Source organism: Notolabrus celidotus, chromosome 2, assembly GCF_009762535.1.
Source record: "Notolabrus celidotus isolate fNotCel1 chromosome 2, fNotCel1.pri, whole genome shotgun sequence".
In the NCBI taxonomy this organism is placed as follows: Eukaryota; Metazoa; Chordata; class Actinopteri; order Labriformes; family Labridae; genus Notolabrus; species Notolabrus celidotus.
This window is the reverse complement of record NC_048273.1, coordinates 37,600,042-37,614,229: the sequence shown is the minus strand read 5'-3', so window position 1 is coordinate 37,614,229 and position 14,188 is coordinate 37,600,042. Positions and strand designations below refer to the sequence as shown.

Below are 14,188 nucleotides of genomic sequence, written 5' to 3'. Positions count from 1 at the left end.
TGAGTTGACGTAGTGCAAAACACAAACGATGTGCTGAGGACCGGTTTGGAATCAGTCACCATCATATGGTCGCGAATCAGCGGCGCTCATGCATGTGAGCGGGGGCGTCTTTTTGGAGGAGCTCTGAGGGGAGGAGGGGTTAGACAGAGTCCTGAGGAAATGCTACATTCAAATTCATGCTAGTTTTCTGTGACTACCAACCCAAGCTTTAAGAAATATTTTACCAGTATTTTAAAGCTTAGTGTCTCAGAATAACAATTAGTATTTTTACACTCATAAAAAGATTTTTGCACTAATACATTTCATGTCCACTTCTTCATTTGAGATATATTCACCTTAATTTGAGTTGTATTATAGCGGCACTTCTCTAGGTTTAAAGGTGACATATCATGCAAAATTGACTTTTTAATGGTTCTCTACCTGAAATATGTTTCCCTGGCATGTCTACAAACCCCCCGAGAATGAAAAAAAATCCATTCTGCCCCTGTTTTGATTTCTCCACCTTTCTGTAAATGTGTGTGAAACGAGCCGTTTCAGACTTCAGTGTTTTTGTTACGTAACAACAATATCCGGTCTGTCACGGAGTCAGAGCTCGGAGCTTGTTCAGCCCATAGACTGTATAAAATAATACTGAATCCCTCCTCCGTTTTTCATTACCTGCACACATGTGTGCTAACAAGGAGCTTAGGAGGGAGGCATGCTAATCCGTAGGCTGTCTTAATAAACACAAAGGTCGGTTTTACTCCCCACGTCTGCAGATTTGAAGATCTAGTGGATGATTTTTATTTGTCATGGAAAAGTGCTAGCGCTAGTTAGCATAGCCACATAGCTACATGTTCGTAGCTGTGTACCAAGACACACGTCGACATACTGATAAATAAAACAACAAGAAACACTAAATCTGTGACCAATCCTTCAGAAAGGTCCTGCTACAGGCGCCTCTCCGTCAGGATCAGATTCTGGATCAGATTCAGAGGGTTGAAGTAACGCGATCTCTGAGCAGCCGTGTATATTCAGCCAACATGTAAACATTAGATCAACGTGCTGGAGAGCCGAGGCACATCCACTTCCGGAGGGGGCGTGGTCAGAGAGAAAACAGAGTGTTCTGAGGAGGGCTGAAGAAGAGGGTTTTTCAGGCCGACCAAAATCGGATTTCAAAGTGTTTTTTTGAGCATAAACTTTAAAGACATGTTTTGGGGACCTCTTAGACCAATATATATTGATGAAAAAAGCGTGATATGTCACCTTTAAGACCATCTTGTACTTGAAATAAAATGACAAAGTTTAATTTGAGCATTTTGAGATATAATGTCTTCTCATAGTGAGCTGGATATACTAATATTCAGTCATGTTGTTTTCTAGGATAAAACAGCTATGCTCTAAAGTAGGTGTTTCATTGTGTGCATGTAGTTTGAGGATGTATATTTTGATCTGATTTAGAAGAAACAGTGCCTGAAAACTGTAACCCACCCTTAAAAAACACAACTTTTCTCTTTCTTTCTTTCTTTCTTTCTTTCTTTCTTTCTTTCTTTCTTTCTTTCTTTCTTTCTTTCTTTTCTTTCTTTCTTTCTTTTATCAATGGAGCTGTTTTCTGATAGATTCTCCAATAAAATGCATTTACTTAAATCAAGTAAAGGGTTTGTCTTAAATCAAGATTATCCGTCTTCTACAAATAAGATCTCAGCTTGAAAAATGTCTGAAATGTAAAATAAACCTTGTTTCTTCGAAATAAAAACTCAAAACAAGATCATTTCAAGATTGTTTGACTTATCAAGATATTTAAGATGTCCTAAAACAAGTCCCTCTATCTTGCTCAAATGTTACTTGTTAAGTACATTTATCTTAAATCAAGTGGGAGAAGACATTTTGACTGAATATGAGACAGTTTCACTTTGTAAGCTTCTGAGTTTTTGCAGTGAAAGTAGTAGCTTATGGTTAGGGTCTTTTCATGGGGTAACTTTATCTGATGTTTTTATTACCATTATTATTTGTTTCTAATGATGATCAAACATAACTTCAGGTTTTTCTTTCATCTAGAAATGCATCTTTAAATCTTTTCTTATGACAGCTTCCGCATTGTCTTCTTTTTTTGTTGTTGATTAAATCAAAATGCAGAGTTTCAGACTTGATATGCGACCTGATTATTGCAGGAGGCATCTGTGCACAAAGGTTGTGTGTTATTTTTGTCCACATCTCAAACCTATAAGAATGAACTAAAAGATGAGTTTTCTTTAATGTCATCTGAGATGTGGTGTGCGTCACAGAGACAGTTAGGGCTCTGGAGAAAATAACTCATGATTTCAATGATCTGAAAAAAACCAAACTTCTTTTTTGTTTGGAGCCCAAATCCCTCCACTCCACAAAAATAGCTCACACGAGACTTTGCTTTCATAACACTTACAAGTTTCCTGTTTGAAGGTGATGAAGGAATGAAATCATTTAATGAAGGCTTTATGAAATGTTGTGTGGGAGGAGAATGAAACTAGTGAACGCTTGGTTTGTGAAACATATACAGTTGTAACTCTCCTGGGATCAGTAAGCTGTCTCTGAAGTGATGAAAAGCCCTCCTCTTTCATGGGACAAGCATCTCTGAGAGCTATTCCTGTATTCCCAGCAGATAGCGTGGCGTTAAGTTGACGTAGATGATGTTTGACTGGCACACAGTAACCATGTCAGAGTATGAGGCCGTACACTCGCCGAGCTGAAGACGACACGACAGACTCTTCCTCCCACTGGGGCTCATTTAGTCACCGGAGCCAAGAACAAACCTCTTTCTGTCTCTTGTGGTCTAAATATCTGACAACAAACAACTCCCCCTGTTCAAGGCGCAAAACACAAATCAGATTAAGAGGTACCTACAGGTATCACAGTCGTTTTAAAGTGTACTTCTTTGACTTGACCTACAAAGGATAAAGTGCTGCACAAAGAAAACTTACTTTAAGTTTGCTGCTTTATTTATAAGGAGGAGGAGTGTTCAGACCAAAGCCTGTGTTAAACATGGACGCAGTTTTAGTTGCTTTATTAAGAAGGGTTTTGAAGCCAAATGATAATAGTTGCCATATTGGAACTGACTCAACCTGACTTTCGGGTAACCTGGACACAGGCAAAGAGGTGGAGATGAGGCAGCTTCATCACACCCGCCTGTCAGTCAACTCAACCGTGCCCATAATTCTGCAAATATATGCATAGCTCTTAGTGCTGATGTCTTCAAAATGGATGAGCAATGAAAAAAGGCCACCACATAAGGGTGTATCAATTAGGAAATGAGCTATTCAGACCAAATCTGTCTCTTGAACAGGTTGTAAACATTTACATTTACTGCAAAAACAGGCACTTTAACATGGGTGTTAACCCTAATTCATACTTTTGTCAAATCTGCACTCCAGCATACACTTAAAGCTGGGGTTGGTAATCAGATTTAGATACACTTTTTGTTATACTGGTTAAAATGATCTTTATGTCCTGATGGTAATCAATACATAATGTGTTCCCAAAAAAGAGTGAAAAAAGACACTATCTACAGCCGGAGTAAACCTGGGAAAACACCAACCAATCATCGTTTTTTGGGTGCCAAAATTTTAAACCATTCAAATCCTGTCCTGCCGTTCTGCCGCCATTTGCGCGTACATTTCCCCGGCATGCACTTCTCATCCCCGTCTCCTGCCTCTGCTTCCCCTGACTCTACTGACTGCCCCTCTCGCTCGACCTCGGGCCTGTCCCCTCTGACCCGATGAGGTGCTTTGCTCAGGACTGTAGTCCTGACTACTCTCACCACGGGGCTCTGACAAGCAGAGGAATGAATGACATTTAGTAAGTCCTACAGAAAATGTAGATGTTGAGTTTTAATAACCGGTCACAGTCAGCCGTGATCACACCAACCAACAAAGCAACAATCAATGTTTGAATGAATGAAGAACTTCTCCTCTTGTCTCTCCTCTCTCTCTCGCTCGCACACTCTACACCTCTCCTGATGCCTTCACTGACTGTCAACACTGTAGGAATTAAGAACATCTACACTGAACACGTTTAACAAACAGTAGAGCTGTTACAGTATTATTTATGTGTTATAACTTTTCTCCTGATATCGTGTCACCAGTACAACTGGATAATGCTAGCATGACAGTTGTGAGTACTAACAGCAGCCATGTTTGTTTGTGTTTTTAACTTTCACTATGAGAATGTTTTGGTGAGGACCGGTTTTGAATCAGTCACCATCATATGGTCACAAGTCAGCGGCGCTCGTGCATGTGAGCAGGGGGGGGGGGGGCGTCGTTTTGGAGGAGCTCCGAGGGAGGAGGGGAGGGGTTAGACGGAGTCCTGAGGAAATGCTACATTCAAATTCATGCTAGTTTTCCGAGACTACCAACCCCAGCTTTAAGCCTCATTTATACTTCTGTCGTCCAATCGACGGCATAGCCATCGAAGGGCTTTGAAGCTCCTGTATCTACGCAGAGGCCTATGCATGTAGCTGACATGCAACTCCTCCAAAATGTAACTACCCCTAGAATAGACGTGGACCGCAAGCCACATTGGTTCGCTCGGCAGCATTGTATTTCCAGCTCTTCCAGGATCCCCACTCATTGGCCGTGTATTTCATCTCCTCCTCTCTATTCTTCATGTAATCACCCAGAGGAACATTTTACTGCTCAAAGCTTTCTCTTCTAAGTCTCCGGAGACAGAATTGAGATTCTCACTTCAGCCTCCTTCAAGTTTCAAATTGTTCTCATTTGTTTCTCATTAGTTTCTCCTAAAATTCACTGGGAGAAATAGTTGAGACCATGACATGAGTCTTATTTGAGACTTAAATGAGAAATCTCATTAATGGCTCATTTTCTTCTCTTTTTTAAAATATGTTTTTGGCCTTTTTGCCTTTATTTGACAGGACAGCTGAAGAGGGACAGGAAATGTGGGGAGTAATGAGCGGGGGAAGACATGCAGGAAATGGTAGACCGGCCGGGAATTGAACCGGCGACAAGGACTGTAGCCTCTGTATTTGGGGCGCTTAGACCGCTAGGCCACCAGCGCCCAAAAGAATCCACTACTTTAATTGTAATAATCTGGCTAAATCTGTTCCCCTTTTGTGGCCCATATTTTAAATAAATGGTCGGTCATACCTGGTATCAAATCTCTATCTTTTGTAATTTCTCTCAAATCCACTAAATCTTTGTGAAGTTGTTTTGTTCCAAACAGACTTGTAAAGGAAGGATCATACTGTGAAGTCAAAGAAGAGATCATTTCACATCTAAATAGCTGATCTTGAAGTGGTTCAAATGTTTTAATGAGAATTGTAAGTTTGTGGACAATTACATTGAAATCTTAATTTTGCAGGGCACTATAAATGTTCATGAAAAGATGAGCTCAGGCTCTTTCTTTGCTCCATCTGAGCTCAACTTGAGACACAAAAACTGAGTCTGACAAAAACAAATGGATGAGGTTAGATTGAGACAATTGGGAGAGCTCCCTGATTTCTCCACCTGAGCTCAAAAGGAGTCACAACTCTTGAGAAATACCTGAGAATCATTTCAGATTTTGACCAGAACTCCTTTTGAACTGAAAGGGAGACTAAGCTGAGACTTTTTACAACTTTTTTCTGGAGGCAAGAATGAGAAACAGGAGACATCAGCTATAGTCTCATTTTGCTTTCAAACAGATCTCATTGTTGTCTAGGAGACAGAAATGAAACACTTTGAGATCTCCTCTCTAAATTTATTTTCCTATGAGCATGTCTGTTTGATAAACAGCAACATGTATCAGCTGTAGATTAACATAACACGCTCTGAATCTCTGAAGAAAAGTAAACAGAGATCATAGCGGGGCTGGAAACAGGCGACCGGCTAACAGAGAGACCACACTGCCCTCAAGAGTTTAGGACTGGAATTGCTGCGTGAGACAGACACATCGACGCACAAGTATGTGATGCTCATGTCCGCGTCAGCCCCTGCTGTGTAGGGGAGATGCAGAAGTATAAATCAGCTTTTAAGGTTTGCATAGCACTGTACCTCAGCAGAAACCTAGTCACAAAGCCTGGCATGCACCTTCTCAAAAATATAACAATGCATCTTTAAAATGCCGACTGCAAGCCCTGTTGTTGGTCTAATGGCTGGCACCTTACCTGCATTTGAAATATTTCCTGTATCACTTTGGTAGTCCTCCATCATCTGTGTACACTGATGCAGCAGCATCAACTCCAACTCTCAACAGAGCAGGACCGAAAATGGTGACGTGTGTAATCTTTGCCAACCATCTGTTAGGCGAAGTATTGCAGAGCGATGCGGATACTCAACAGACAGGTATATATTGCACGTCAGGATAGGTTCATAAACCAGGCTTTAAAGGTGATTCCTTGACTTTTCGAGCCAGCCTCAAGTGGACATTCAGGGAACTGCATTTTTTTACACTTTTACACTGGCTTCATTTTGCAACACCAGGGGTTGCTGCTTGGTTCAAAGCAACAGCACAGGAATGTTTCCCCTCGCACCCTTTTACACTAAACCAGAGAAGCAACAAATAATGACATCCCTTTGCATCAGGCCATGCAAATTATGCTGATCATATGACCTTGATCACAGCCCTGTCAAACACAAAACAAAGGAGCAAATCTACAGTGTTTTCATGCCCTGTGGCTCAGTTCTCAAATTCAATCATCAATCAATCAAGCTTTATTTATATAGCTTTCTTAGAAGTAAAATGCAACTCAAGGTGCTTTACAGCGATTGAAAACAAGAAAGAGGCAGAATTTTTTTTTTAAGACATGTTAAAAAATCAGAAATGCATTTTAAAATAGAGACAAATGCACACCAGCAACAACAAAATGTCCATCCATCCATCCATCCATCTTCTTCCGCTTATCCGGGTCCGGGTCGCGGGGGCAGCAGCCTCAGCAGGGAAGCCCAGACACTCCTCTCCCCGGCCACTTCCACCAGCTCTTCTGGGAGGATACAGAGGCGCTCCCAGGCCAGCTGAGAGATATAATCTCGCCAGCGTGTCCTGGGCCTTCCCCGTGGCCTCCTCCCAGTCGGACATGCCTGAAACACCTCCCCAGGGAGACGTCCGGGAGGCATCCTAACCAGATGCCCGAACCACCTCATCTGACTCCTCTTGCTCCGGAGGAGCAGCGGCTCTACTTTGAGCCTCTCCTGGATGTCTGAGCTCCTCACCCTCTCTCTAAGGCTGAGCCCAGACACTCTGTGGAGAAAGCTCATTTTGGCCGCTTGTATTCTCGATCTCGTTCTTTCGGTCACTACCCACAGCTCGTGACCATAGGTGAGGGTCGGAACATAGATTGACCGGTAAATTGAGAGCTTTGCCTTCTGGCTCAGCTCTCTCTTCACCACGACAGACCGGTACAGCGTCCGCATCACCGCAGACGCCGCCCCGATCCGTCTGTCAATCTCGCGCTCCCTCTTCCCCTCACTCATGAACAAGACCCCGAGATACTTGAACTCCTCCGCCTTGGGCAAAGACTCCCTTCCGACCCGGAGAGGGCAAGCCACCCTTTTCCGACTGAGCACCATGGCCTCAGACTTGGAGGTGCTGATCCTCATCCCCGCTGCTTCACACTCAGCTGCAAACCGTCCCAGCGCGAGCTGGAGGTCACTGCTCAATGAAGCCAATAGGACCACATCATCTGCAAAGAGCAGAGAGACGGAACCCCAAGGCCACCGAACCGGAAACCCTCCACCACTTGGCGGTGACAAAGGGCAGCCCTGGCAGAGTCCAACCCCCTACGGGAACGAATTCGACGTACTGCCGGCAATGCGAACCAGACTCTGGCTCCGACAATACAACAAAATGTGTGTTATTAAAATAAGTTAAAGCATCAAATTAATATTAAGAATATAGATTGTTAAAATATATTAATATAATAATATAATAAATCAATAAATAAAAGGTAAGGATAAGAGTTGAAAATAAAATTAAGGCTAAAAATATCAATAAAACTGAGTAGATAAATTACAAACAAATGAATAAATAAATAAATGAAAATAAAATAAACAGTTAAAATAAATCAAATAATCAAACAACATTAAAATCAATATAACAGTAAAATATAAGTAATACAATTGTTAAGCCCTACACAAAAGCCAGACTGAATAAATAGGTTTTTAGTTTACATTCAAAAGTCTCAATATCTCTGTCAGCGCCTCTCAGATCCTCCAGCAGGCTGTTCCATTGTCTAGGAGCGAATTGAATTGAATTGAAAATTGAATTGAATTGAATTGAATTGAATTGAAATTGAATTGAAATTGAATTGAAATTGAATTGAAATTGAATTGAAATTGAATTGAAATTGAATTAAAGATATCCAGCCTAGCCACTGAATATTAAAACAGCTTGATATCATCATCAAACAGGTCGCAGTTTGTTCCCACGTATCTGGAAATGAGAGTAACATCATGGCCTCTTGACGGTAAACTGACTCATGAGAAAAATATCTTGGTTATGATGAAGTGCTCAAAGCATGCTGGGATACTTGGTGATTCAGACAATGCTCCACTCTTAAATCACTGTTCACACTCATTATGTCCAAAACAAAAACAACAATAAAGTGAACCTTTTTTTAACCTCCAGAGTGCCTGCGTAAAGGTTTTTGTCTCTAGGCCTGGAATAAATCCCTGTGGCACCCCGCAGGTCACACTGGGAGCAGATGGACACACTCTATCATGTGAAAAGTGAGGGTGATGTGTCATAGTTGAGTTTCTGAGACGTGAAAGCAAAGTTTCACACAGATAACATCTGAGGTGTGATCCACAGAGCTATAACAGGCCAAAGTATTTTGATCCAGACGTTGAGTGAGAGGGTTGGTGGATGTGCTCCATAAGAGCTGTTGTGTAAAGCTGATTCACTCAGCCCACACCTGTGCTGGGTATGAGGGGGCGTAATGAGGGCATCTTCTGCTCACTGGGGTGAGAGAGAGCTGGGAGGATGAGCATCTCTGAAAACATTCAAAGAGTAAAACAGTCATGTCCTTAGCAAGGGATTCTTCTAGAAACATACTGTGTCGTATTGATTTCTGCAGGGGCTACAGCGACTCAGACAACTTCAAGAAATGACTGTCCGCCTCTTTTCTGCATGAAGATTGAAGAGAAATTCACAACCACAATTCCCACCCAAAAGTTAGGATGCTGAGTAAAATGTTGGTATAACCAGGTTTTGATGGTTTGCAAATATGTTTAACTCTATATTCAATTGAAAATAGAGCAAAGCCAACAACTCAGACTGAAAAATTGTATTGTTTTATGAAAAATGTATGCTAATCTCAAATGTTATGCCAGCAACCCATTTTAGAGCAGGTGGGAGGGGAACAACAATACACTGAAAATGTAATGAAATGCAAAAACTGAATACAAATAATAATAAATAAACACCTGGGGTAATGTCTCCCAACTAATGAAGTTAATCTACAACAGGTTATTAATATGACTGGGTGCAAAAATGACACTCCAGAGAGGCTGAGTCTCTCAGAAGGAAAGATGGGACTCTGTGAGAGACTGCGTGAGCAGCACTACATTCAAACAGACATGACTCTGTCGTAGAAATCACTGCATGGCCTCAAAAGGACTTCTAAAAAGCACTCTCTGTGAACACAGTTTTTCGCTGCATCCACAAACACAGGTTAAAACTGCACCATGCAAAGAGAACACCATGTATAAACATGCTCCAGGAACATTGAGGACTTCGAAGCCCGTTTAAGATGGACTGAGGTGAATTGGAAAACTGTCCTGTGATCAGATGAGGGCAAATTTTGACTCTCTTTTTGGAAATCATGGACTCTCTATCCTTCACTTTAAAGTTGAGAGGGACCACCCCGCTATTTATCAAGTCACAGTTTAAAGCTAGGGTTGGAAGTCTCGGAAAACTAGCATGAATTTGAATGTAGCATTTCCTCATGACTCCGTCTAACCCCCCCCCTCCTCCCTCGGAGCTCCTCCAAAACGACGCCCCCCCCGCTCACATGCACGAGTGCCGCTGATTCTCGACCATATGATGGTGACTGATTCAAAACCGGTCCTCACCAAAACATTCTCATAGTGAAAGTTAAAAACACAAACAAACATGGCTGCTGTTAGTACTCACAACTATCATGCTAGCATTATCCAGTTGTACCAGTGACACGATATCAGGAGAAAAGTTATAACACATATATAATACTGTAACAGCTCTACTGTTTGTTAAACCTGTTCAGTGTAGATGCTCTTAATTCCTACAGTGTTGACGGTCAGTGAAGGCATCAGGAGAGGTGTAGAGTGTGCGAGTGGGAGAGAGGAGAGAAGTTCTTCATTCATTCAAACATTGATTGTCGTTTTGTTGGTTGACGTGGTTACGGCCGACAGTGACCGGTTAGTAAAACTCAACGTGTTCACGAATCGGCTCGTCATCACTACAGCGTCCGGACGGACGCTACAGTACATATACATTTTCTGTAGGACTTACTAAATGTCATTAATTATTCTGCTTGTTGGTGAGAGCTTTTTAGACTCTGATCCGGACTACAGTCCTGAGCAAAGCACCTCATCGGGTCAGAGGGGACAGGCCCGAGGTCGAGCGAGAGGGGCAGTAAATAGAGTCAGGGGAAGTAGAGGCAGGAGACGGGGACTCGGAGGAGTGCACGCCGGGGAAATGTACGCGCAGGAGGCGTGCAGAACGGCTGGACGGGACATGATTGGTTTAAAATTTGGGGAGCCAAAAAACAGTGATTGGTTAGTGTTTTCCCAGGTTTACTCCGGCTGTAGATAGCAGTTTTTTTAGGAACACATCATGTATTGATTGCCATCAGGACATAAAGATCATTTTAACCAGTGTGACAAAAAGTGTATCTAAATCTGATTACCAACCCCAGCTTTAAAAGCCAGTCTAAAAACTCATTTTTATTTACAGTATACAGCGCCTTTCATACATTCAATAATGCAGCCTAAGTGCTTCATAAAAGAACGTGAGGAATGTGATATGAAATACTTAAAAATAAAAATAAAATAAAATCAATTAAAATCAATCAATCAATTTAATAAAATCTGATAAATACCAGAGAAATAAATGAAATAGAATATATATAAAAAAGATAGAATAAGATAGAATAAATGTACACACAAAAATGCAGTCCAGGGCTAAAAGGAAATTACTCCAAGTTAAAAGCCTGATTAAAAAGGTCTTTAGTTTACTCTACAGGTTTAGAAGCAACATATGCTGCCATCCAGAAGATGCCTTTCTCAGGGAAGACATTTTTTTAGGATAACATTTGATATGTTGTCTTATATTTTACACAGCGTCCCAACTTTGTGGGAATTAGACACTCATTATTTTTTGGCTAGGAAAGAAAAAAAGACCATTAAATGGATGAAATCCAAACCTGCTTCATTGACTTAAGTCAACTTTTACACAGGGTCTTGAATTAATTCATCCTCTAGTGTTTGTACACACACACTAAATTATTCACAGGAATCAATATCGTATCATATTATACTGTCTGTCAAATCAGTGTAATATATACTGAACACAATACAAGCTTGCAATCCACGCTTCAGCCACCCTCTTCACCAAACTGTGTTGTTCCTAATGACAGAATCAACGACAGTAATTGCAGCTCTTATTTTATAAAATATGCTCAGCAGTTTTCCAGGTGAGGACCTTTAGAAATGATTAGTTCAGAGTGTACAAATAAACACTTTTATTGATTCTTATGTTCAAAGGAAATGTTGGCATTATAAAAACTTGACTGTGAATATGTTTCTGCACCAGAGGATTGAAATGCTGGCATTTTTCAGCATGGGCCAAGCTTTTGTTTATTTCCTGAGAACTGCTTATTTATTAAAGAGAGCATTCGTCAGCAGAACACAGCATGGTGAGCGGGTAAAGAGCTCCATTAAAGACCAGAAAAGCTTTTGTGTTCGATGGATCCACTGGTGGAGTGAGCTGAGAATGAAATACAAATAAATTATTAAAACAGCTTGATGTCAATGCATGAACGACTGGTAGTAAAATCTATAGTCTGTCAATCTATCCACCAATCTATCCATCCATCTGAACCTCACTCAGGACTGTGACAGGCAGGAAGGACACAATAACAGTCTGACAACGAAACAACCAAATATAAATGAAATCTATAACTTCACAACAACACTCATGACCATGTCACTGACTTCATTGTGTTGTTTTTGTCTCTGCAGGACTACACACTCACCATGTACTTCCAGCAGTATTGGAGAGATAAGAGGCTGGCATACTTAGGGATCCCTCTGAACCTGACCCTGGACAACAGAGTGGCAGACCAGCTCTGGGTCCCAGACACCTACTTCCTCAACGACAAGAAGTCTTTTGTTCATGGCGTCACTGTGAAGAACCGAATGATCAGGCTACACCCGGACGGCACTGTTCTCTACGGCCTCAGGTGAGCAACGACCATAGACTGTATAAAATATGGACGTAGTATCAGTGACGTCACCCATCTGTTTCTGAAGCGCCACATCATGAAAAATTCACCCCCCGTACAGTGTGTGCCGATCGAGAAATGAGCTATCCAGACTACACTGGTCTTCTGAACCAGGCTGTAAACATGTTTATTTCCCATTCAAAGATCGTCTTCTTTGAATTGGTGTGTATGTGGTTTCTGGTACTTCTGGAGCCAGTCTCAAGCGGATCCTTGATGAACTGCAGTTTTTAGCACTTCCACATTGGACTCATATTTTTAGACCGAAGCTGGGCAGGGACCTGTATTCACCTGAGTGCAACGACTCTGACCTTAAAATACACTTGGTAACATGTCTTTTTTGAGCACTTTTCATGCAAACATGGAACCCAGAGTAAATTTCAAGCAGTATTAAAAACAATCAGACCAAATCAGAAAATTAAAACATTTCATAAAAGTAAGATAGAACTTTAAAACCACACCCATCTAAACAAAAACAATGAAAAACAAATTATTGGTGGAACCAAGGGAGTTTGCTGACCCTGGAAGAAGGTATTCCATAAAAACAGAAACAAGCAGCATCATATTTCTAACGAATAACATTTTTAATTAATGATGACTATTTATCTAAAAGGCACCAAAATGAACCATTAAATTAAACTCAACTTCATCAAGACTTTCCACTTTCTAGTCTTGCAGCATTCCCCTCAAATGTATGCCTGTGAAAGCATTAAGTTTGCAGCTGTGTGAATCCCTCAGGTGCATCAGATACAGTTTACACTGATAACAAAAGTTAAAATAAAGAACACAGTCCATGGCAGAACAGATTCTTGTGCTGTCTTCAACCAAAGATAAGTTAAATGACTCTTGTTGTAGTGTTTATTAGGGGTGAGCCCGACTAAGGATTTGCTTAGTCTAATCTGATCATCAGATTTTGCCCATAGTCGACGAATAGTGGAATGTTTGTTGTTTTTCCTTATTGACCCAAAGTCTGCATGATGGTGACCGCATGACAATATTACACATAACCCTTTACAATTAAGAGACTCATAGCTTAAAGTAAAAGGGACAACAGAATATTATAAGTATAAAACTTAGATTTTTAAAATCTATATTGCAAAAACAACGAGGTGATGAAGGAGAGAAAACTCAAATAAGGCCACCATCCATTAAACATGGAACAACGCTCCACTATAGAATAAGGAATCAGGAGATATTTAAACAGTGTTCACACAGCAGAGAGCAGCACTGCAGAGGGTAGTTTGTCCAACTTAAGACTAAACATTTGTATAATGTTCATAATCAAACCTGAACCAGCTAAAGGGTTTTTAAATACCTTAGCAGTACCTTTTAAAAGGAGCCAGACTTGTCAGGGGAGCTGTCAATCATGGCGTACCCCTTTTTGTTTGTAATAACTAATTAGGACTAAAATTCACAGAAAAATAAAAATGTGGACATAAATCTGCATCATAAGAACTAACTTTAAGTTATATTGTTTCAGCTTTTACACCTTTATGGATAAAGGTAAGAGGCTGCAGGCTGGATTCGAGCCTGGGCCGCCCCCTACATGGGCACGCAACTTGACCATTAGGCTGAGTACGCACCCCTAAGAACAAACTTAAAAAAACAGAAACCATGTCTGAGAAAATTTGATTTAGCATCTTATTTAATCCTATAATTTGACCCATGTCCCATTTGTTAAGTCAAGTCAAGTCAAGTCAAAGTCAAGTCAAACTTTATTTATATAGCACATTTTAAAACAACGGCAGTTGACCAAAGTGCTGT

General features: G+C 41.0%; 1 protein-coding gene across 1 annotated transcript in view; it reads left to right on the top strand.

Annotated features, from left to right (window-relative positions):
* gabrb3 (gamma-aminobutyric acid type A receptor subunit beta3) overlaps positions 1–14,188 on the top strand; it is a 42,917-nt gene that overhangs the window by 12,622 nt on the left and 16,107 nt on the right. The window contains exon 4 of the mRNA XM_034674666.1: positions 12,165–12,385. Coding sequence (XP_034530557.1) covers positions 12,165–12,385 — 221 coding nt within the window. The remainder of the gene's footprint in view (positions 1–12,164; positions 12,386–14,188) is intronic.